The 25,470-nt window shown below is 35.4% G+C and overlaps 3 protein-coding genes across 4 annotated transcripts; 2 read left to right on the top strand and 1 right to left on the bottom strand.

The window, feature by feature from the left end:
• The first annotated feature begins 7,362 nt into the window (after positions 1-7,362).
• Positions 7,363-12,209, top strand: LOC105954467 (uncharacterized). Its single transcript, XM_088812636.1, has 4 exons — positions 7,363-9,674; positions 9,753-9,958; positions 10,298-10,542; positions 11,283-12,209. Exons 1-4 carry the CDS (start codon positions 7,543-7,545, stop codon positions 12,006-12,008), a joined length of 3,309 nt encoding a protein of 1,102 aa, XP_088668762.1. The 5' UTR covers positions 7,363-7,542; the 3' UTR covers positions 12,009-12,209.
• A 432-nt stretch (positions 12,210-12,641) lies between these two features.
• LOC105954464 (probably inactive leucine-rich repeat receptor-like protein kinase At5g48380) lies at positions 12,642-15,809 on the bottom strand. Of its 2 annotated transcripts, none has more exons than XM_012978135.2 (3): positions 15,469-15,809; positions 14,222-15,145; positions 12,642-13,874 (listed from the first exon to the last, which is right to left on the bottom strand). In XM_012978135.2, the coding sequence occupies exons 2-3, from the start codon at positions 15,059-15,061 to the stop codon at positions 12,849-12,851; spliced, it is 1,866 nt and encodes a 621-aa protein (XP_012833589.2). In that variant the 5' UTR covers positions 15,062-15,145; positions 15,469-15,809; the 3' UTR covers positions 12,642-12,848. The 2 variants fall into 2 exon arrangements, with proteins under 2 accessions (XP_012833589.2, XP_088668763.1); XM_088812637.1 differs by having other exon boundaries at positions 14,222-15,141; positions 15,469-15,609.
• A 5,772-nt stretch (positions 15,810-21,581) lies between these two features.
• Positions 21,582-25,082, top strand: LOC105954461 (FRIGIDA-like protein 3). The gene is made up of 4 exons (XM_012978132.2): positions 21,582-21,804; positions 22,717-23,703; positions 23,856-24,034; positions 24,388-25,082. The coding sequence occupies exons 2-4, from the start codon at positions 22,728-22,730 to the stop codon at positions 24,826-24,828; spliced, it is 1,596 nt and encodes a 531-aa protein (XP_012833586.2). The 5' UTR covers positions 21,582-21,804; positions 22,717-22,727; the 3' UTR covers positions 24,829-25,082.
• Positions 25,083-25,470: the final 388 nt, after the last annotated feature.

Here is a 25,470-nt window from a genome sequence, read left to right as displayed (position 1 = left end):
ATATTTGTTTATATTCAAAATACTTTTATGATAGTTTCCTTGTTGTATTCGTCTTATCATATACATGTATGACATATATATAATTAACTAGTTAGAAATGACAAAAAAACTTGGCACCATTTGCATAATAAAGTGGTGAAGCCATCAGCCATGCACTAAAATCCTATGCCTTTTGCTTTTGCCTTTTCTTTTTCTTGTCCTTTTTCTCCTTTTCCTTTTCTCTAATATGTTCCACTTTTTTTAATGGGATCCTACATACTCATAATTAGGGTGTTCACTCCGTCGATAAACCAAACCGGATTGAAAACTCGATTCGGTATTCGGTAAAAAAATTATGGAACTCCGGTATTTGATACGGTATACTGTATTGATACCCTATATATCGTACCTTACCTATTGATAATCATTGTTTTTCTTTTTAGACCGATTATTGAAATTTCAACGTCAAATTCAAGAATTAATTAGTTTACTAAACAAGCTAGCTAATGATATTGCTAAGTCACATGACTTTTCTTGTACCGAAGGGTTTATCCTTCAAGTTTGACACCGTATTCCTAATAAAATTGCCCTTTCTTCAAAAAAAAAAATAAATAAATAAAAATCAGTCACTTATCTTATGTAATCAAATAGTACGCATAGTCACTACATTACAAACTAATTAAGCATTTAATATAGGGTAAATTCCACTTTACCCCCTCGTACTCTGCCCGAGAGTCACTTAACCTCCTCGTACTCTCAATTTTCTCGATGTACCCCCTTACTCGTACAATTTCCTAATACAGCCCTTTGCGTCAACTTTTTTCAATTTTGACTCTAACGCCGTTTGGTCAACTCTGTAAATTACAAAATTGCCACTACCTAAACATCGTTTCTTCTCCCGTGAACATTATCGTGTCTTCTTCTTCCACCACTCCCCCTTACAAGATATCCCCAAATTGAAGCCCTAACTCATCAAAAATCAAGACCCAAAAATTGATCGATTCCACTCGAGTTATGGGCTTGATCAATTTTTGAGTCTTGATTTTTGCTGAGTTAGGGCTTCAATTTTGGGATATCTTGTAAGGGGGAGTGGTGGAAGAAGAAGAAACGATAATGTTCACGGGAGAAGAAACGATGTTTAGCCAGTGGAAATTTTGTAATTTACAGAGTTGACCAAACGGCGTCAGAGTCAAAATTGAAAAAAGTTGACGGAGAGGGCTGTATTGGGAAATTGTATGAGTACAGGGGGGTACATCGAGAAAATTGAGAGTACGAGGGGGTTAAGTGACTCTCGGGTAGAGTACGAGGGGGTAAAATGGAATTTACCCTTTAATATATTTACGTATTCATATTTCAAATTTTGATATATGGTTAATGCTAATTGTTTATAATACTAAATAAAGCATTCCCACCAAGATGGAATTATTGAAGGGATATGAAAAGAATATGCATGGAGGAATCTTTAATTGGGGCATTATAATGTTCAAAACTTTATTGGGAAAATACCAATGTTCTTTTACTCATTAAGTGATGAGACAAGATCTTGACATATAGAAAAAAGGTAAAACAAAAGTATACTCCCTCCTTCCCATTTTAATTGTCGTTTTAGGCTAATTCACACATATTAAGAAAATTAATAAATGTGCATAGATTCTAGAAAAATCATAATAAAATGACTAAAAAACCACTTTAATAAATGTTTTCCCATTAATTTTATTAATAGTATTAAGGGCATAATTGAGAAAAAAAACAATAAATACTTCATTGGAATCCTAAAGTGACAATTATTTTGAAACAAAAAAAATTCTCTAGAAAGACAAATAAAATGGGAAGGAGGGAGTACATTACTAATTAGAGGACTGAAAATACCATGACCATGTCCAAAACTATATGAGACACACGTGTCATTATGTAAATACTATGGAAATATTTGTTGCTAGTATTGTAGAGACATCTGATGCAAACAAATTTGTTCTAAATCTCTATAAATTGATTTAGTTGTGAATGGTGCAGTCTTATTAATTTAGTGAGATACTAAATTTCTATGAATTAAGGGTAAATTACAATCACCCATTAGGTATGGTTAAATTACGAAAAACCCCCTTATGTTTGGGTAATTATGGTTAATTATAAATCTCCTTACACGCCCATCCTTGTGGTTTCAAATTTAGTGGAATATTCTTGATTATATAGAATATTATCACTTTTGTACCCGCTTTATCCCATTCAAGCTCTACATTTTGAAGCAAGATGATCATCAGATGTGTTTTTTGGTTTGTATATATCAGATTGTGGTGCATCAGGAATTGTATTTTTACACGGAATCTAGATGATTATGTTTAATTTGACACCATAAGGGTGGAAGTGTAAGAAGATTCATAGCTGATGGGTAGATGTAATTATCCAAACAAGAGGGGAATTTTCGTAATTTGACCATACCTCAGGGGCTGATTGTAATTTACCCAAAAACTAATAATTATTACTTGATACATTAATTAATAACTTACTTATTTATGAAATTGTTACTATTATTTTCAATAAATATTAAAAAGCAATATGGATGAACCCTTAGTTGGAGAAATTAGTTGAGAACTGCCCAATCTAATCAATGAGTTAAATTGTCGTAACAAAATGGATGTTGAACATATATTAAACTATCTTGAAGAAAACAACGTAACTTCGTAGATGTTTACTGACCAATAAATAATTGTGAGTGTCATGAGAAATGAGAATTAATAAAGGCGATGAAGTTGAAAATGATACGATAAAGGTCGTCTATCGAATTGAAGTTTTTAGAGCAACTACTTTATTGAACTTTTTTTGTTGAGCTATATGTCACCGAAAGTTCTTACCATATCATCAAAAAAAAAAAAAAAAACGAGGTATTGATTTCAATGTGAATATTATCAACTTCAAGAAGAAACAAAAGAATCATATATTGTAACATACCATTTTATCTAATTATTGTTTCTATACATTATTAATTTATATATTAGATAGGGTCTATAAGAATTTTGAAATATGTATTATCTTATAAATTTAGCGAATTATTAATTTAGCACGTTGTCCTCGAATCAGAATCGGGAACATATATTATTTAAATAAGGTTATTAATTTATAGATGTTCTATTGTATATGTTTTCTTTTTCTCTTTTGTTTTCGTAAAAAAACAAATAAAATGGCACATGAAAGATGTATGTAGATTGCATTGGTCAATTATTACAAATTAAATACACATTATTGTCCCAATATTTTTTTAATAAATAGATTCATTTAACATATTTCCTTCCAACATGTGATGTAATAATGTAAGGACCCTCTTCTAGATGTGACCAATTGCCATGATATATGTTAATTATTACACTTAATTGAACGCCAAAATCTCTTCAAACACATTAGCCTCGTATTCATGATTCTTTTTAAAAATGATTTTGTCCAACTTAATGAGATTAGTTAGTATTGAATGTGACCTTTGAACAATTCAAATTAAAGCTCAAAAAACATAAAACATGAAAGTTGTAGGACATGTTCGTAATTTTCTAATACAACAACTTAAATCAGGGCAATCAAAGTTTATATGCGAAATTTATAATAAAAATAAAATAGATATTATAAATGCGTAATTTTACCGTCAATAGTAAGATTAAGCTCCAAATGAAATTATTAAAGTTGTAGAACGAACCATTATCTTTTCAATACAACTTGAATCAGTGCAATTAAAGTTTATAAGTGAAAATTATGATATCAATAAAACATGTAGTAAAATATGTAATCTTATTGTCGGTTCGATAGTAAAATAATTAGGACAATAAAAAGGAAGAAAAGAAAATATATGGAAAGTAAGATCAAGATAACCGACAACAAGCTTAAGAAAGTAATAGAAAAAAACTCAAAAATAAAATAAGTGAATAAAATACTTCTACAATTTTTAACTCTTAAAGTTCAGTTTGTCCAGCGCTTATGTAATCGATTAGCGCATAATTTAGCTTCGTTGCATTTTTCTACCTGTATTGAAGGAGACAATTTACCTTCGACTTTAGCCAATTTGGCACATTGATTTATATATAATTCTCCCTCAAAAAAAAAAAAAAAACTCTAAAAGAATGATTGAAAACTATATATTGTAAAGACAAAAATAAGCATACATTTGACCTAATTTAAGGGTTTCCTCAAAAAGAAGGAAAAAAAAAAGAAAAAGGACCTAATTTAAGGGTAAAAATGAATTTTACCCTATTTTATTCATATGTTACAAATAATGATAGAGTAGTGATGATTCTCAGTCGTCGCTTATTGCGCACTAATCTCGACTGATTAGCAATTAATCATAGTTTAGAAATTACATTATCGTAGTTTGTCGGCCACCAAGTGTCGTTGCAGTCACTAAAATGTATAGACAAAATGCTTTTTTCACTGATTAATGTAACAAATAACAATCATTATTTATTTACGGTTTATTACGTATATATTAATTTAAAGGGTAAATTACGTATATTTACGGTTTCTTTTTTTGTGTGTGTGCAGATCAACAATAAAAGTAGAATCAGTTTAACATATAAATAACCCTCTTTTAATTTCTATTTCTATTAAGCCAAATTTGCATTAAAAAAAGAAGGGGTCGTTAGCAATATGCCCCTCATATAGCTAAGAAATGGTGATACATCAACCCCTTAAATTTTTCTTTGTGATAACCCTGTAGAAACTTTATTCCCAATATTACCCTTGTGTTAATTAGCTATCCCTAAAAATCAGCTACCAAATTTAAGAAAAAAATATTTTTATTTTTTATTATTTTCGGATTTTATTTAGCTTTTTTTTTTATAATATTTTTTTAATAATTTTTCAAAAAAAAATTTAAAAATTTTTTTACAAAAAAAAAAAATGATTTTTTTTTCTCGACGGGTTTACTGCGCCGAATGTGACTATAGTTGAATATGTCTATAGTCTAATATGACTATATGTGACTATATCAACTATAGTCATATTCTTGATTTATATTGCAGTTTTTTATATTTTTAATTTAAAAATTCTGACTATATAGTCTAGTACAATCATGTTTACCAAATTATATAATAAAACAAATATTGCCTATTATTTAAGAAATCAATCAAATCAACATCCTAAAAAAAAAACACAATTTGAATCTTGAAACGATAAGATAGAACATATTCGAATATGACTAGAGTCATATTGAACAATAGTCATATTCGAATATGATTATAGTCATGTTATTGTTGCTGCTCAAATCTGAAACTGTATGTTCACATTCATAAAAAAATAAAATAAAGAGAAATCGAAACAGACAGAAACAATTATCAAACTTAAATATGACTATATATATGACCACATATGACTATTATGTATATGACTAAAAAACTGATTCTTGTCATTTGGCTTGCAAGTTGCACCATTTTCATTAGTGCATTTCATAGCCGCCGCCACCCTTTATTCCGATGTTTCCTCATCGGATATGAAATAATGCTCAAACTGCATCTTTTCAACAAAAAAAAAAATGACTGATTAATAACAACAATTGGAATATCAAAATCAAACACAAATGGCCCCAACAAATTTTAAATGGAAAATCTCTAAAAGTGAAGACTAAAAAATGAAAAAGAATCTCACCAAAATGTGATACTTTCACAATTTATATCCGGAGCTAGGGGGCACCAAACTCAATCTCCTCCGTACAGTATATAAAAATATATACTTCGAATACTGTATCCAAATTTCTGCCACATCCAACGGTTCGATTGCACGAAAAACGCGTCCAATCTGCTGCCCTGTATTATTTAGTAACAAAAACCAGCAGCGAGTTTTAAGATCCGATCTATATTTAGAGAAGTCTGATTCCGATCTCCACCAGTCATAAGTTATATTGATGTGTTACGAGTCCTGTATAAAAATATTAACCCGATCCGACGGTTAGATCTTCCGATCTGGGCTCTGCACGAAAACTGTTGCATCTCAAAGACTTGATTTTTCTCCTTTTTTTTCATCCACTCTTCGGTAGGAGAATCGAAACCCGGCGCCGGCGCCGTGTGCGGCTGAGTGGTCTCCATTGGCGAGTGATGGAGGATAATGGGTCTGAAGAAGAAGAGAGAGAGAGAGAGAGAGAGAGAGAGAGAGAGAGGGAGAGAGAGAGAGAGAGAGAGAGAGAGAGAGAGAGAGAGAGAGAGAGAGAGAGAGAGAGAGAGAGAGAGAGAGAGAGAGAGAGAGAGAGAGAGAGAGAGAGAGAGAGAGATGAAAGAGAGATATATGGAGAGAATTAATGTTATCCTACAATCACGTGAGACGGTTATGAAAAATAAATATTGCAATTATTTTAAAAACTACTGATAAGGGTAGTTTTGTTTTATCACAGTTGTTGAGGGAGTTTTCACTAATTAAGATTGAACTTTAAGTGTGGACAAAAGTCTTAAAAATCAAATGGATTTAACTCATAATATTATAGTTTGAGTGGGGTTTTGCATATTTCCCCCAAAAAAAAAGCTGATTTTGATTGGCTACAAAATGGAGGAAGGAACCACTGTTTACCAGTAATAATAAAGTGAAGATGCTCTTATTAATTACCTCGTACCCAAAAATCAGAGATTACATTCTTGTAAACTGTTTATACATGATTTAAGATAGCCGTTATAAAGTTGCACTTATTATGTAACTTTTCCATTTGAACCCCATCAATTCCACATCATTCAAGCTTTACTATATATATATATTGTTTTAATAATGAAATAATACTAGAACGAGATATGTAAACCACACTAGGCTAACCATATGCTACAAGTTCGATCTAGCGTCCACTGACAAGGGAGGGAATCGAACTTAAGTCAATTGACACAAATTGCTCCAACCGTTAGATCATCCCTTGCGAGACGATCGTGTTTCATACTGCATCTACGAAGCATGTAATTTCATTTAGTATAATTAACTTAGTTATGTTTCCTAAATTTTCACATATGATAGAATTAGTGACACTAATAGCATAATAATAATAATTATATATAAAAAAAAAAAAAAAAGTAATTGCATTTTTACTTGCAACTCTCCGAGTCAGAAAAGTTGGTACAACTCATTCGTTTATACATATTTTTCTGCACTACAACTATATAAGACAGAATTTCATAAAAATAAATTCATTTTTAAATATATTTGTAGTCAGAATGAATCAGTGAAAGTATTTTAATTTACAAAAATATTGTAAAAAAAACTAAATAAAATATAACAATAGGGGCCGCTTTGAAAAAAAAAATATTGAATGGATCCAGCAGAATATTGAACAGTCAGCTGTCACTCACAAACACACAAATACACACAGTATATGTACGTATATTGAGTGGTCCCCACTCGCTCACATCATTAGTTAATTATACTGCACTGTCACTTCTACTAAACTTCTGTTCTGCTGCTGCTTCTTCTTCTCAGCTCTCACTCTCTCTCTCTCACACACACACACGCACTGAGTGTGTAAAAATGTCGATTCACACAGATTCACACATCCATTATCAAATCTAACCTTCCATTTTACCCATACCCACACACACACACACTAAAACCATTCACAAAATGCCTACAGCCACCACCACCGCCGCCGCCGTCCTCCGCCTCCTCCTTTTGTCCTTCACCCTCCGCCCATTATCCTCCACCACCACCACCCTCCACAACCACCACCACCGCCGCCGCATTCTCCACCAACCCTTTCTCCCACAAGACTCCCCCCCCACTCCCTCCCCCCCTTCCCCGCCGGAATACCCATTTACCTCTTCCGCCCCTGACAACACCAACAACAACAACCCGTTCTTCCCAAACTACCCCTCCCCTCCGCCTCCGCCGCCGTCCCCAGCTTCCTTCGCCTCCTTCCCCGCCAACATCTCCTCCCTCACCGTCCCCAGCCCCTCCTCCAAACCCACTTCCACCTCCACTAAACTCATCGTAGCCGCCGCCGCCGCCGTCCTCGCCGCCGTCGCCGTCGTCTCCCTCGCCGTCTTCCTCCATCTCCGCAAGCGGAACACCACCCACGGATCACCGTCATCATCATCATTCAACAAATCCAAAACCCAAAGATCCGACAACAGCAGCACCATTTCATTCAACCAGATCATCACCCCAAACACCTCCTCCCACCACATCCCGAAGCTTCAGAGACCTTCGCAAACAAGCTCGGAGTTCCTGTACCTGGGCACTTTGGTAAATTCACACGTCACCGCTTTCACCGCAACCAGCACAAGCACAACCACTAACTACACCAACGCTTTATACTCCCAAAAATTAGACTCGCCGGAGCTCCGCCCCTTGCCACCATTGAACACGCCGCACACTTTCCCGAGTAAAGACGACGAGAGCGAAGAATTTTACTCCCCCAAAGGCTCCGTAAATGGCAGAGATAGCTCCATTGGCACTAGATCAGATTCCACTAGGGCTTTCGCCGCAATTCAGATGGAGAATTTCAATGCTTCCACTTCGAATTCTTCATCCACTTGCTCTTGTTGTTCGGATCCCCAATCGGGTCCGGGTTCTCCGGCGAGGTCTTTGTCTCCGAGCCCTATAAATTCGATTCCCAATTCGCCGGACTTGATTGAGATTCAAACTACTGCACCGCCGCCGCTGCCTTCCCGATTTCATGAATCTCCTTCGCCGTCGCCCCCAAGTTCATCTTCCACGGAGAAGAGATTTTCGAGAAGTGAGGAATCGTCGCCCAGGATTTCCAATACTTCTGATCGGAATTTCGAATCTCCGGTGAGAATTAGCAGCTCTGTTGCACACAATTCCACTGTTATTCCGACACCGCCAGATACACAAGGTTTGGTGTTTCCGGAATATGCATCCCCCTTGCCCCATAGTTCATCATCACCGAGAAGTTCGAACGCTTCCGATCATAATGTGGGATCTCCGGTGAGTATTGGCAGCACTGACCAGCATAACACCGTTGTTACAGATCGGCAGATCCAAGTTCCGGTGTTTCAGGAATCAGCATCGCCGCCGTTATCACCGCCAAGAAATTCGAGTGTATCTGATCAGAATTTGGAATCTCCGGTGAGTATTAGCAGCCCCGCACATCATCATAGCCCGACAATTAGTCCTACATTGCCGGAGGTGCAGGGTTTGATATGTCTCGAATTTACCTCGCCATTGCCATCAAATTCAAGAAGTGAAGAATCATCACCTAGGGTTTCGAATATTTCCGATCAAAATGTCGATTATTTGATGAGAAATAGTAGCCCTGTCGAGCATACATTGTCGCCGGAAAGATATTCAAAGAGTGAAGAATGCTCGCCGAGGACTTCAAATGTGGAATCTCCGATAAGAATTAGTAGCCCTGTACATCATAACACCACTGTTGTTCCACCACCAGTTTCTGTCCCACCGCCGCCTCCACCACCGCCACCGACGCCGCCTCTGAGTCAATGGGAAAGTCCTAATGCTCCAACTTCAGCAGCCAAAAACCCCGTCGAGCCAATTCCCTTGGAAATTCCTATGTCGGTTTCTCCAATTGAATTGACTTCAAACGATTCACAAACTCTTACGAATGACGGGAATAAAGAATCTCCAAATAAGGAAAAAGAGTACTCAAGTGAAACCGCGGACCGAAACGAAGAGAGTACACCCAAACCAAAATTGAAGCCGTTGCATTGGGACAAAGTAAGAGCAAGTTCCGATCGGGAAATGGTGTGGGATCAACTCAAATGCAGCTCTTTTAAGTACGACTCTTTACATACGATTTATTGTTAAATGAGTTCGTTTGTCAATTGTCTATTTTGATCTGAGTCGTATTGCAGATTGAATGAGGAGATGATCGAGACGTTGTTTATTGTGAATACACCAAAATCGAACCCAAAGGAAGCAACCAGGTGGCAGGTTCTTCCGCCACCTGGCCAAGACAATGGAGATAGAGTTCTTGATCCCAAAAAGGCTCAGAATATTGCTATACTATTGAAGGCGCTTCACGTCACTGTCGATGAAGTTTGTGAAGGCCTTCTAGAAGGTATATTATTGCATCGAAACATTATTTACGAAATTTTATCATGCAGTTGTATGTATCGTGTTTGCGCATGTCGGTTGCAGCTTATTTCGTTACTTGTCAATTGTCACGCAGCATAAAAATCCGAACCCGTTTTTCTTAATCTGCATTCTTGAAATTCATTATGTATCTAATTCAAAAGCATCTTGTTAAAAGATTCTAAAAAATTGCCGTGTTAAACAACCAACGAGAAATTTGGTGATTACTTTTTTTTTTTTTTTGGCACTGGATTTGAAACATGTGTTAATGGTGTTTATATTCTATTAGGCATTTGCCGTAATTCAATTTGGGTCTCGTATACAGGCAATGCAGATCTTCTTGGTACAGAGCTTCTAGAAAGTTTATTGAAGATGGCTCCGACTAAGGAAGAGGAACGTAAGCTAAAAGAATACAAAGAAGATTCTCCAATAAAGCTTGGCGCTGCAGAGAGATTCTTGAAAGGAGTTGTCGATATACCTTATGCATTCAAAAGAGTCGAAGTGATGCTTTATATATCCAATTTCGAATCCGAGGTCGAGTACCTCAAAAAGTCATTTGCAACTCTCGAGGTACTGTTTTCGTATCCTAATCTGCTTTTACTATGCTTTCTATATTGGGCTCTCTTTATATGTATGGGGTGGAAATCGGGCGGATCTGATCGGAATTAGCACTTTCGTAAAAAATGCATTTTTTTTCGGAATCGAAACCTAATTGCAATTTCGTTCCTAACAAATTCGTAAAAATCGGAATTTCGGGAATTGGAATGAAAAAGAAAAACAGTTCCTAATTGGAAAGTTTCGAATTGGAATCAGCGGAATCCAGAATTTCTAATTTCAATCACCTATAGTATATTATAAGTGTACTTTTAATAAAACAATGGAATTTTTGGAAATATTTTTGAAAAGTAAAATATAACCGGAAACTGGAATCTAATAGGGGTTATTACTTTCTCTAATTACTAAAAAACCCCTTGTTATTTTAGTAGCAAAAACTTCCCTATGATTCAAACTTTTTTTTAGCATTGAAGGTTTTTTTGCTGATATTATTAATAACACGGGCGTTTTTTTAACAATTCAATATAACACAAGGGTACGAAATGCAATAAACTCAAATCTAATATGTATTCCCATTCGGTTCAAAAAAGAAGGGACGGAATTGAAAATCGGAACTTTCGGAATTCGGAATGAAAAATAGTGTTCCAAAATCGTCTGGAATTGGCATAATTCGAAAATTCCATTCCGTATAAGTACTTGAATTGCTCTCGTGTATGGTTTTTTAAGGCATTGACTTCTAAATATTGTTATTACAGTCAGCTTGCGAAGAATTGAGGACCAGTAGAATGTTCCTGAAGCTTCTAGAAGCAGTCCTGAAAACCGGCAACCGCATGAATGTGGGAACAAACCGAGGCGACGCGCACGCATTCAAGCTCGACACGCTCCTCAAGCTAGTTGACATAAAAGGAGCGGACGGAAAAACCACACTCTTACATTTTGTCGTTCAGGAAATCACAAGGAGCGAGGGTATTTTAGTCATTTCAGCCCTCACTTCTGAGCTGTCTAATGTTAAAAAAGCCGCTGTAATGGACGCAGAAGTTATCGCCAACGATGTCTCCAAGCTTTCGAAAGGAATCGAAAATGTCACGGAGATTGTCGCCGCACTAAACGAAAGCGACAGCTGTCAGTTTTCGGACACTGTCAACGGTTTCGTGGGAAGGGCGGAGGAGGAGATATTTCGGGTTAGAGCGCAAGAGAGCGTTGCACTAACCCTGGTTAAGGAAATAACGGAGTACTTCCACGGGAACACGACTAAAGAGGAGGCGCATCCGTTTAGGATATTTATGGTGGTGAGGGATTTCTTGACGATTTTGGATAGGGTTTGTAAGGAAGTTGGATTGGTTAACGAGCGAACCATGGTTAGTTCCGCACATAGATTTCCGGTCCCGGTTAATCCGATGCTGCAGCAAGTTCCGGGTGTGTTTCATAACAGGGGAAACACTTGTGATGATGATGATGACACCTTTCCACTTAATGTTTAATGCATGAATTTATATTTAAGGTGACCTTTTCTTGGCAATATTATAGGTACATGATTTTTATTTTTATTTTTGTATTTATTAGATAGGTGATATAGATTTATATAAAGAAAAAAAGTTATATTGTAACCAATAAGACTGTTGTGGAGGTTCTCAATGCTGTATTTTTTCTCCTGATTCAAGAAATATATATATTTACGGCCAGGTAATGTCAAATTACGAAAACCCCCCTCCTGTTTGGATATTTTTACACGTCCACCCTTGTGTTGTCAAATTGAATACAATCTTCTAGAATCTGTGGAACGTTATCTAGTTTGTACTTGTTTTGTTCAAAAATGCAGTTAATGATGCACCACAATCTGATATTTACAACCAAGGAACACATTTTATAATCATATGATTTCAAAATGTGGAGCTCGAACGGTGTAAAACGGGTACAAACTGAAGAATATTCCACATAATCTAGAAGATTCCACTAAATTTGGCATCGTAAGGGTGGAAATAAAAGAAGATTCATAGTTGAGAGGGGCGGTTGTAATTACCCAAATAGGAGAGGGGTTTTCGTAATTTGATCTTACCTTACGAGTGACCGTAATTTGTGTATATATATATACATAGAACTAAATGACATTAATATCAAGAAACTAAACATAACTATTAACTATACACAAATGAGCATTGTATAATACACCTGGTAAATTAACTAATTAAACCTCAGCTACTTCTGCATGGAACACATACATACATATACATATATGAACATTTCATATCTACAATGAGAAAACAAAATTTTAGTACATACCAACATGAAAATACCGACTGTCGTTTATATTCGATTTTCTTTCAATACATCTCCTTTACGCCTCGAGCAACAATAAGCTCCACCAACTGTTCACCGCCCTCGAAATTCGACGGCACCAACACATCATCCTCCATCGTAAAATCGTACCGTTGCCCAATAGCTCTCAATAGCTGGTAAACCTCGAACATGGTCGGCCTCTCTTTATGTCCAGCTGGCAAAACACAACTACACGCAACCTTAATAAACTGGAAAATCTCGCTGTCAAACCCTTTCCCAACCAACGACACATCCACAGCTTCTAGAAGCTTAGATTCCCTGGATAGCTGCGAAATCCACTCGACCAGATTCCCCTTAAACCCTTCGTGGGCCCTACTCACACTCGTGGGTTTCTCACCAGTCACTAATTCGAGAAGCACTACACCAAAACTGAAGACGTCACCTTTAGGGGTTGCGACTAGGGTTCGGGTGTATTCGGGGGCCACATACCCCAAATCACCGAATTCTCCGTTCACGAATGTGCTCAAATGAGTGTCGATCGGATTCATTAGCCTCGCTAATCCGAAATCGGATATTTTCGGCTCGTAATTGGAGTCTAATAAAATGCAATTCGAGCTAATATTGCGGTGGATTATTCGTGGATTGCAATTGTGGTGGAGCCATGCGAACCCTTTTGCCGACCTAATTGCGATTTTGAGGCGCAAAGGCCAATCCATAATAGCTTTGGCGTCTTCGTTTGCGCTATGATGTAGGTTATCGTATAAGGATCCGTTTGGCATGTACTTGTAGACTAAGAGTCTTTCTTTCTTGGTGAGGCAAAAACCGAGAAGCGGGACCATGTTCCGGTGTTTTACGTTTCCTAAGGTTGTCATCTCGGAGGTGAATTCTTTCTCGGAGTGCTGCGTGTCTTGCAATCTCTTCACCATGAGGTGGGTCCCGTCTGTGAGTGTTGCTTTGTAGGTTGTTCCGGTTCGTCCCGTTCCGACTATATTCTCTTTGCTGAAGTTGTTCGTGGCTTTCATTAGATCTTTCAAGCTCATTTTGGAAACCGATTTCTCAAAAATCGAGAGCTGAAAAACGGAAGATACACACACAACTCAATTTTGTTAACATCCATTGTCGGAAAAAAAAAATGCATGCACAAAAGAAACTAATTTTACCGTTTTCACAAAGTTGAAATGAGTCCGAATGGAAATGATTTGAAATGATCACGTTTAAAGTCAAAACGGTATTAGTAAAACTGAAACGGCATTTATCACTACCCCATTTGAAATTCCTTGTGAAATGACTCAATCCAAACAAAATCTCAATGGATTTGTTATTATCGACTTTGAAGGAATCTTTTGTATTGAATTTTATGTTAGATGCAGAAAAACTGGAAAAAAAAAAGAAAACGAAAAAAACGAGTGATTCTTGCCTGAATTCGTTTGGCACCCTTGATACTCTTCGCCCATCTATTGCCAAGTGGATCTCCTTCCTTCCTCTTCCTCGACATTTTACGTAAGAAGAAGAACATAATAACAAAAAAACCCAAAGATCCAACACTCACACCAGCCACAGCTCCACCAATAATTGCCGGCGTACGCCCCTTTGTCGGCGGGCCCCTACAAGGGGGCAGAGGCCCCCCGCACAGTCCCGCGTTATTCGCGTAGCTTTCCGCCGAAATGGTGGAATTTATAAAATGTGGAACGGGCCCACTCAATCGGTTATTCGCGACCGTAAACGTCTTCAATCGGTTAAGCAGACCAATCTGCGGAGGTATTTGACCGGTCAACTGATTGCCGTCCAGTTTAAGCACATTCAAATACGAGCAGTTGGCAATATCCAATGGTATCTCACCGAAGAACTGGTTAGATGATAGATCAAGGGTTGTGATGAAACCGATTAGTTTCGAGATATTCTTGGGAATATTCCCTCGGAGATTGTTGGACGAAAGATCGAGGCCCGTCATCGAGGAACAACTCGCCACGCCTAGTGGGAAATTCCCCTCGAGTCTCATGTCGGACAATCGGATGTTCAGCACTCTGTTCTCGTTTTCGTGCCAGCACTCGATGCCGGTGAATTTACAGATATACCCTTCGACAGTGTTGTTGAAATTCCACGATGCTAGGTAGTTTGACGGGTCCTTGAGGGATGCTTTTACGGATTTGAGGCAGTCGATATCGGCTTGAGAAGCTTGGCTGAAGAAAGATTCGGTCGACAGAAACCAAATGACGATTGCGATGAGAGCATACGGCGGTCGATAATTAGATACCATGTTCTTCAATCGAAAGAACCGGAGAAATATAAACGAAAAATCAATGTTGCTGTAAAATCACAAGCCTCATTGTTCACTCACTACCTGGATATTAAAATAAAATAAAATAACCGAAATTAGATAATAGACAATTAGATCACAAAAGCTCCAACAACATCAAAAATAGCTTAGAGAGAGAGAGAGAGATATCAAGCTAACATACTAAAATCACATAAGAAAAAAAATTTCATAAACCCAATTGATAAAAATAATAAAAATGCAAACTTTGAAAGAAACCCAACTAAAATAACAAAAGGGTTTCACCAAAAATCAGGGAATCCTGAACTTCAAGAAAATAAATCAAGAAAATCAAGAACGCAATGAACAGCTAATTCAAAAACAAGAAGTAATTTATATTTATTTCTTACCAGGTAAGTGTGGAAAAGCTTTTGGATCTCTGGTGCGGAACGGAGACCTGTGATTGAATGACTGTGATTATATATAATTGAATATGATTTTGAATAATTACAGCCTTTCGTTTTTTTTTTTTTTTTTTTTTCACTGTTGATGAATTTTGCCTGAGTGACCCACTAATTATTCCATCATTTCAATTTTTAACCTCCATTTCTGCTTTTTTTTATTAGCTTTTTGGACTTTTTTTCCCAGTGGGACGACTGCTACGAAAATAAGCTACATGAAATACAAGACTTTTCGAAATTAGCTACGATATTGCAACGACCATTACATGAATTTTTTTATTTTTTTATTTTTTCAATTAATTTTATTTTATTTGGTAATAATGAAAACCGTGTTGAAGTCATGACTTGACCATGGACCATTTTCCACTTGTTATTTTTTTTTTTTAATATATACTAGCATTTTTTTTCCGTGCGATGCACGTGATATTATTTTAAGAGTAAAATTAAAAAAATCAATTTAATACATAATAAGAAAATATAGTACACGAACATAAATTTAATAATGCAGTATTATTCATATTTTATATAACATTAGTTTGTTTAAATTTTACATATTAAGATTTATAATCTAAATATATAGATTAGATTCAATATCTCTTAAGATTTGAGATATATTGATGAAAAATAAGAGATTGATAATTATTGAAAATTAGTAGATAAAAAATATTAAAAATAAATAATTAAATAAATATCATTAGGGTTTTTTGAGGGTTGCCCAGCGTTTCTTTCTTTTATATATAAGATATATATTGGGTAAATAACACTTAAACCCCGTGGTGTGATTTGGGCTCCGTGCATATAATTATCTTGTAATTTCAATATAAGCATATGATTCCTCTGTAGTTTTTTGTACACATGACCCTATTGATTTTTAATATAAGGTAAATTACAATCACCCCTAAGATATGGTCAAATTACGAAAATCCCCCTCTTGTTTGGGTAATTATAATCACCCCATTAACTATAAATTTTCTTATACGTCCACTCTTTCAGTTTTAAATTTAGTAGAATCTTCGAGATTATATGGAATAATAACACTTTTGTACCCGTTTTATTCCATTCGAACTCTACATTTTGAAACAAGATGATCGTAATATGTGTTTTTTAGCTTGTATATATCATATTGTGGTTCATCAGAAACTGTATTTTTACACAAAATGAGTATAAACTATAGCACATTCCACAAAATCTAGATGATTATGTTAAATTTGACGCCATAAGGGTGGAGGTGTAAGAATAAATCATAGTTGATGGGTAAATATAATTATCCAAACAAGATGGGGTTTTTCGTAAATTGGTCATACCTCATGGCGGTGGTTGTAATTTATCATTTAATATAAGCACATAACCACCCTATGGTATTACACTTGATAAATAATCATACTCATTAAAAAGAAGAAATTTTTAAAAGAACAAAGGGTTATGTGCTTATAAAAATAAAATACAAGGGAGTCATGTCCACAAAGTTCAAACCACAAGGGGGTAAGTGCTATTTATCCAAAATTTTCACATAATTAGGGTTTGAGTATATCTCTAGGTAGGGACGAATGTTGGATAGAACAGATCGGGATTTACTTTTTCAAAAAAAAAATCCATTTTTATTTGAAAGTACAAAACTAATTTCAATTCCAATTTCAAAACTTTCGGAATCTAGAAATTCATTCCACTTCCAAATGTTACAGAAATTTCGGAATTTTGGAAATCACATAAGTTTAATGTTTTTTTTTTTAGTTTCAAAAACCTTCATAAATTTTCAAAAATAAGAAAACTTACTTTCATAAAATCATTAAACCAAAACTACTAATATGCATGATAAACCCTAATATTTTAAAAATAATTATAGAAATTGCGTTAGGCACCTATTTTCAAATAAAACAAAATTATAAACCCTCCAAATGATAAAGTCGAAACCAGGGAAGAAACTACGGTTTTTTCTATGTGAGAAATTTGCAAATTAAAGATTTTGATTTTTCAGTATGGCCCATAAGATAAAAATAAGATTAAATAATTAATTTATTTTATACTAAGTAAAATAAATAAAAACATATATATTATTGGTGTATTATTCGAAAAATAAATTGAAATTAGTTTTGGAAATTAAATTGGATCCGAAATCGGAATTTTTAAATATTTTTTACATAATTTCAGTTCCAATTCCAATCGAAAAAAAATCGGAAACATCGAAAATCAGAATTTCAAAATTCGAAATAAAAAAAAAGTTGTTCCAAAATCGAAACTTTTTTTTTTGAGAACCGGCGAAAATTGGAAATTTCGTTCCTACTTGCACCCCTATCTTTGAGTGGTGATTTGGGTGAAGTGAGTTCTTATTTATTTCACTTTGGTGACACAAAATTATTTGAACGCATTTCTTTTTTCATATAATCTTAAGAAATTTCACAGTTAATAAAAAACTTTTTACTCAAAACATTTTGGTGAAATTTCAGAAAATTGTAATACCAATTATAGACTATGGTGTAAATAAAATACTTTATTGTTTTGACTTTTGAATTAGTCATTAGATAGTCAAATTTAAGATATCATTATGGCGAGTGGGCCTAATTTACCATTAATCGCATAACTCAAAAATCAATGAAAATTTTCAATTGTGTTGAAAAAACGTACTAATAAAGAGAACAATACTAAATCAATTTTAATGCGTTGGTTTCGAATATATTTACAGTATAATCTTAATAAATTACTAATGAATAACTTAATAATCTCGTTTAATTTCTTCTTTCAATTTCGTGAAAACATATTAAATTATTAGTTCAATAATTTAATTTTGCTACATTAATAGAATTTTGCTAGTTTTGATTGCATTAATTTATAGATGTTTAATTATATTTCAAACGACTTCCCCATCACTTCTTATTATATTGACTAAATTGAAATTACATTTACATTAGTGATAAGATAAGTGTCCTTAAGATTTTCACGTCTTGCCCGCATGAGTGTAACTCAACTGGTTCCGAAGGTGGTAAGTTAGTGCAAAGTCCTAGGATCGAATCCTGGCAGCCGCAGTGTGGGAATTTCAACTCCAATGAGGGTTGGTTCCTTGTGGGCACCAGATCCGGGTCCGCTACCTTAACGGGCCGTTGAGTTACCATTATTTACATTCCTCCATCAAATACTTGTCGGACCAAGGGATGAGGCCCTGGGGGCGAGAAATTTCGCTTTTTGGTGCAAGATTTTCACGTCTTCAAGACTTCAACAAGTATGAATTTTTTATTTATTTTTATTAAAATTAACTTTGAATATCTTATTAAATATGGAATAAAATGGTGTTCAACTTTTAGCAATCTTATTGGGAAATTAGAAAAACCCTCTTCATTAGGTTGCATATTTAGCCGTAATTAAAGATTATTCAGTTAGAGATGACGGCTGCATAAATGTTAAATTGTAATATTCTTCTTGAGTTATTTCTAAAAAAACAACCGAAAATCGATCAACTAACAACAAAATTACACTTTCACAACCACTTGTTAGTGAAGCCTATGACACACAACTTATAGAATAAGAGCAAGTTTATGTTATTTCATTAACAACATGACAAACTAAATAAGTAGTTCAATTACTTCATTACAATCCACGCGTGGAAGAAGTATTTTACAACAGAATACTTACGTCGTCAGTTATATTGCCAATTACATTCGTTAAAAAGTTGCCCCGTACGGGTTAGAAATGTAAACTTCATCCATAATAGCGAAAAAAGTCGTATAGCTAACCAAATGAAAAGAACAACATAATAGTCATAGGTACGGATATAATAAGATAATGTCTTATTAAACATTCATAAATTAATGCAATTGAAACTAGTAAAATTCAATTAAATTAGCAAATATTAAATTATCGAATTAATAATTTAATATGTTTTCACGGAATTGAAGCCAGAAGAAATTAAGCGTGATTATTAAATTATCGAGTAATTTATTAAGATTATATTGTAAATATATTCGAACCCAACGCATTAAAATTGATTTAGTATTGTTCTCGTACTCTATGTAGGCCTGTTTATTAGTACGTTTTTTCAACACAATTGAAAATTTCTATTGATTTTTGAGTTATGCGATTAATGGCAAGTTAGGCCCACTCGCCATAATGATATCTTAAAATTGACTATCTAATGACTAATTCAAAACAATAAAATATTTTATTTACTATTCACCATAGTCTCTAATTGGTGTTACAATTTTCTGAAATTTCACCAAAATGTTTTGAGTAAAAAGTTTTTTATTAACTCTGAAATTTCTTAAGATTATATGAAAAAATAAATTGCGTTCAAATAATTTTGTGTCACCAAAGTGAAATAAAATAGGAACTCACTTCACCCAAATCACCACTCAAAGGTAGGGGTGCAAAGTCAATTGAAATTGAAATTATATTTACATTAGTGATAAGATTATATTGACTAAATTGAAATCACTAATGTATATCTTATTATATTGACTAAATTGAAATTATATTTACATTAGTGATAAGATAATGTAAATATATATAATTTCAATTTATATTTACATTATATTTTCACGTCTTCAAGACTTCAACAAGTTCGAATTATTTATTTATTTTTATTAAAATTAACTTTGAATATCTTATTAAATGTGGAATAAAATGTTGTTCAACTTTTAGCAATCTTATTGGGAAATTAGAAAAACCCTCTTCATTAGGTTGCATAATTAGCTGTGATTAGAGATAATTCAATTACAGATGACGGGTGCGTAAACGTGACATTGTACTGTTGTTCTTGAGTTCTTTCTAAAAACAAAAATCAACCGAAAACCGATCAACTAACAAACAAAAAACTACGCGTGGGTCAACTCGAAAGCAGATTCATGCGGAGAAAATCCAAAATCTCAATCACAATTAGAATACATCGCGTCGTTATTCTTACTACTACGGAAGATATCTTGAATGCAGATAAAGAGTTCTCTCTGAACATCTCTCCTGATCAAGATGGCTTCACTAGATACTTCTTCGTGAATTGTTGGGATACTATACAAGATGACATTTAGTAGTATCTATTTTGATTACTCGACTATTTTTGGAGCAATTATATGAACTGTTTGAGCGGAGTTCACCATTCCTACACCGAGGGAGACTTAGAGCTCGTTTGGCTAAGTTTATTTTAAGCAACTGATAAGCTATTGCATCTGATAAGTTATTTTAAGAACCGATAAGTTGTTATGTCTTATTTTTATTATTAATTTCAGAAGATTATTTTTCATGTTTTTAAATCTTAAATAAAGTATGGGGCATAGGTACTTTTGAAAAAAAAAATTTACAAGCTCTCCACCAACTTATATTTTAAATTTGTAAAATCTTTCTGAAATTTGACCAAACACTTTGGAAGATCGAGCTTATGAACTCTTAAATATCTTATATAATATTTTAATAGCTTATAAGCTTAGCCAAACACTCTCTTATTAAAAAGAATGAAAGATATTTGGGCTACATTAAGACTAATGCGCTATTAGGCCTCGTTCACATACCTATATCGGATTAAACCGGATTAGATTAGATTTGATTAGATTAATTTCCTACTAGTTAACTGATTAATTAGTTTATAATATATTTGACTCTTTAGAATTTAGATTACATATTGTATTAAACTTTGTTCGATTCTGTTATCATATGTGAATTGTCTATAAAGTCTTATATTCAATAAAATGAAGTTATTGGTACAAGGATAAAATTGTAAAATTTCATTTTAGTCATCATTTACAAAATTAATCTCAGGTGAAAGGGTGTTGCTAATTTCATGACGTAGTAGTAGACTAGTAGTACTTAATTGCGATCTTCAACTTTAATAGCACGGGCTCAAATTATATCGAATACATACCCACCAAACATCTTACTAACTCCTACTATTTAGTTAATCTTACGACATAATACTAGTAAGCAATCAAGGCTTAAATAAATAAAAAAAAAAAGAAAAAAAAATATTAATCTATGTAATGAAAATAGATGCAACATTTTCCCTCGAAAAGAAATTGAATTATGGGAAATATGAATGAATATGGAGAATGGTGATGGTGGAACAAAAAAGCAAAGTAGAGAGAGAGAGAGAGGTGCATGTGGTGTCAGCGCGTGGTGGATGTCGGCATCACACTTTCATAATTCATATATATAAACCCTCTCTCTCGTCCCCACATCTACTTTCCTCTTTCCCCTCATACAATTCTCTCTCTCTCTCTCTCTAAGGATCCGAAATGGTGTGAGTTTTCATTCCTCCAATTCGCCGCCGTTCACTTCAATTTTCTTCCGCCGCCGCTTTCTTCCGATCCGGTAACTACTGCTCGCAGATCAAGTTTCCTTTTTTTTTTTTTTTTTTTTGTATTTACATTTGGTATTAGGTTTTTATTACCTTGTTTAAATCTTATTGTTTGTTTGAGAAGAATCTGACGTCACTTGTGCTGTATGTATGTTTACCTTGAATTGCTGCATCGAACTCATTTTCTTTGTTTTCTCATACTCACTCTCACTTGTTGACTTTTTCTATTGTTTGTTTATTGCTTGTGTAAGTCAACTCATGTTATCCTACTTATCTCAACATTCCTTATCCTTACAAATCGTTTTGTTTTGGTTGTTGAGTAAATTAACTGAGGTAAGGTCGGTCAAATTACGAAGGAAAAAAAAAACATCGTGAATCACCCCTCAACTATGAATCTTCTTACACGTCCACCTTTATGGTTTCAAATTCAACAAAATCTTCTAGATTCCGTGGAAGGTTTTCTAGTTTGTATTCGTTTTGTGCAAAAATGCATTTTCTGATGCACCACGCACCACAATCTGATATTTACAAGCCATGAGATACATCTTATGATCATCTTGTTCAAAATATGGAGTTCAAATGGGGTAAAATGGGTACAAACTGGAGAATATTCAACATAATCTAGAAGATTTCACAAAATTTGACACCGCAAGGGGATGTGTAAGAAGATTCATGGTTGACGGGTGCTTGTAATTAACCAAACATGATTGATTTTTTCTTAATTTGACATTACCTCAGGTGGTGGCCGTAATATGATTATAAGTTTATCCATGCAATCAAGCGAATAAGTTTCAATCTTCGGCTAAGATTGAGCTTTGTATATACGGTTTATTGTTCAGAACCCGATTGTGGTTGTTAGTTTATCCACCGTACATCTTCCTTTAAAATCCCTTGATGAACTTACACTTTGCTTACTTTTTGTCCAGCATTCTATGTCATGGACTCGACAGCTTCTAAGATACAACAGCTCCAGAAGGCATTTGCCGAACTCGAAAGTCATCGAGCAGTCACTCTAAATTTGAAATGGAAACAGATCGAGGAGCATTTCCAGGGTCTTCAGAAATCACTGAAGAGGCGTTTCACCGAACTTGAAGAACAAGAGAAAGATTTCGACACCAAAATAGTCGAATCGAGACAGATTCTGGACAAGCGCAAAGCAGATGTCGCTGTCAAGGAGCAAACCTCACTCGAGACCCTCCAAGAGAAACGAGATGCTGCGGTTTCGGCCATTTTGAATGCCATGGTCAACCACGAGAACCAAGCTGAAGGAGAAGTTGTCGAGGAAAAGACTCGCGATGAATTAACTACTGCGAAGAATACGAGTAGCGGTACCGAAGAGTCTGTTCAGAATACGAATATACAAGTGAAGGCTTATCCGGAACTGGTGAAATTGTGCCAAGAGATGAATGCCGAGGCGCTCAACAAATTTATATCGGACAACCGGAAAGATCTCGTTACTCTAAGGGAGGAAATTCCCATCGCTTTGAAGGCTGCATCGGATCCCGCGTATCTTGTTCTGGACTCGCTCAAGGGTTTCTACGGCACAGAAGACGTGCATAAAAAAGATGCTAATCTATTGGGCCTTCGTCGAACATGTATCATGCTTATGGAGTGCCTCAGCAGTTTGTTCGTAAACATGGACGCAGACTCTGTTTCTGGTATTATTTCTGAAAATGCAAAGGAAGGAGCAAAGGCTATTGCCGAAGAGTGGAAACCGAAGCTGGATTATCTTGACGTCGATGCCAGTTACGGGAATTCTCTAGAGGCTCATGCGTTTCTGCAGCTTCTGGCTACTTTTCGCATCAATTCGGATTTCGATCAGGATTGTCTGTCGAAATTGATTCCCATGGTTTCTCGACGCAGGCAAACCGCTGAACTTTGCCGTTACCTCGGCCTGTCTGAGAAAATGCCAGGTTTGGTCTACTTTTTTGTGTATGTGCAAGATCAGTTATTTGTTGGATCCAAAACACTCGAGATTTTCCAAAGTTTTTGCTAATAATAATTCGGTTCGGTTAATTATCAGGCTTTGTTATGTGTAGTGATTAACAGTCTCGTTATCTATCAGGCGTGATTGACGTCTTGGTAAAGAACGGAAGACAGATTGATGCTGTGAATTTAGCTTTTGCATTTGAACTGACTGAGCAGTTTTCACCCGTTTCATTACTGAAATCCTACTTGGCGGAAGCCAAGAAAGTGCCGTCGGCTGCCAAACCCGGAAGTACATCACCTGGTGCTTCTGCACAGGTCCGTTTCTATGCCTTGGTTTTCGCTGCATTTATTGGTGAATTTATCGGGTTTTTATCAGTTGGAAATGCTTTTATTACTAATTTGTTTCAAAAGGATTATGAATTTGTTTTCGAGCCCGTGATAAAAAAAAAAAAAAACGAGTCAGGATTTTAATCAAGAACATGAAGGATATTTAGTCCATTACAAGGATTGCATAATCGCAAATCTTAAACATAAGAAAATCACATGTTACGTTATAATGGACAATGTAATCCTAACCATTTCAATCAATCTTATCAATCCCATCAATAATCCATGTTAGAGACGTAATCTAGATATTTAATCATGAATGCCGACCTTTTTTGTTCCAGAACGATGTAAACGAGAAAGAGCTTACTGCACTTAAAGCCGTGATCAAGTGCATCGAAGACCATAGTCTCGAGATCCAATTCCCAGTGGACCCACTCCAGAAACAGGTTCTCGAAATCGAGAAAGCAAAGGCGGACAAGAAAAGGGCAACAGAAGTTGCGAAGCCACAGTCCAAAAGACCCCGCGCTAGCGGCGTTGGTGGTGCACACGCACCACGAGCTGCAAATGTTGCCACCGACAAGAACTTCTACGGTGGTGGCAGAATGCCCGAAAGGTATCCGCAGTACGTCTACGAGAGACCATCGTATGGTTACAGTGGACCGGCGGAGCACCACCACGTGCAGCCGTATGTGGGCCCCACTGCGGTCTATAACTTCTCTCCTAATCATCAAGTCAACTTCTTCGGGAATGCGTACCAGTACCAGACTGCCTACTTGCACTAATCGGTAGAGATGCTGAGAGACTGATGTTCGTCTATTTTAACTGTTAGTGTTGTTGACCATTTTCCCAGTTCATGCAATCTTCAATCTATCAGTAAATCTAGTATTTGAAAAAAACAAAAAAAAACAAAAAAAACAAAAGAAAAGAGCAAGAGGTATTATTAATCTTGTTAATTTCTAGTATGTTGTAAGCTAATATTATTACCATCTTTCTGAATAGATGCACTGTTTTCTAATGTTTATAGTGTTGCTTTTAATATCTTTGCTCTGTTTGATCCAGTTTGATTTAAAGTCTATGTAAGTGGATGTCTGATCTTGACCGTCCATTTGTTTGAGACAATCTTGGCCACTCTTTCTCAGCCACTTAAATACCGAAGCCGACTCAAACCCTAATTCCTTTCGTTGACTCCGGCACTCCTCTCTCTCTCTCTCTCTCCCCGCTTTCTCTCTCTTTCTCTCTTTATGTTTGTACCTTCTTTGCTTTTCTATGTTGTTTTCCGGTGACCACCGAGAGAGAGAGAGAGAGAGAGAGAGAGAGAGAGAGAGAAGAGAGAGAGAGAGAGAGAGAGAGAGAGAGAGAGAGAGAGTAGGAATAATCAGTTAACGATGCAATTTGAATCTTCAAGTCCTATCTCATAACTCCCA

Source organism: Erythranthe guttata, chromosome 14, assembly GCF_056151865.1.
Source record: "Erythranthe guttata isolate IM_541 chromosome 14, IM_541, whole genome shotgun sequence".
Classification (NCBI taxonomy): Eukaryota; Viridiplantae; Streptophyta; class Magnoliopsida; order Lamiales; family Phrymaceae; genus Erythranthe; species Erythranthe guttata.
This window is presented reverse-complemented; position numbering and strand designations above follow the sequence as displayed.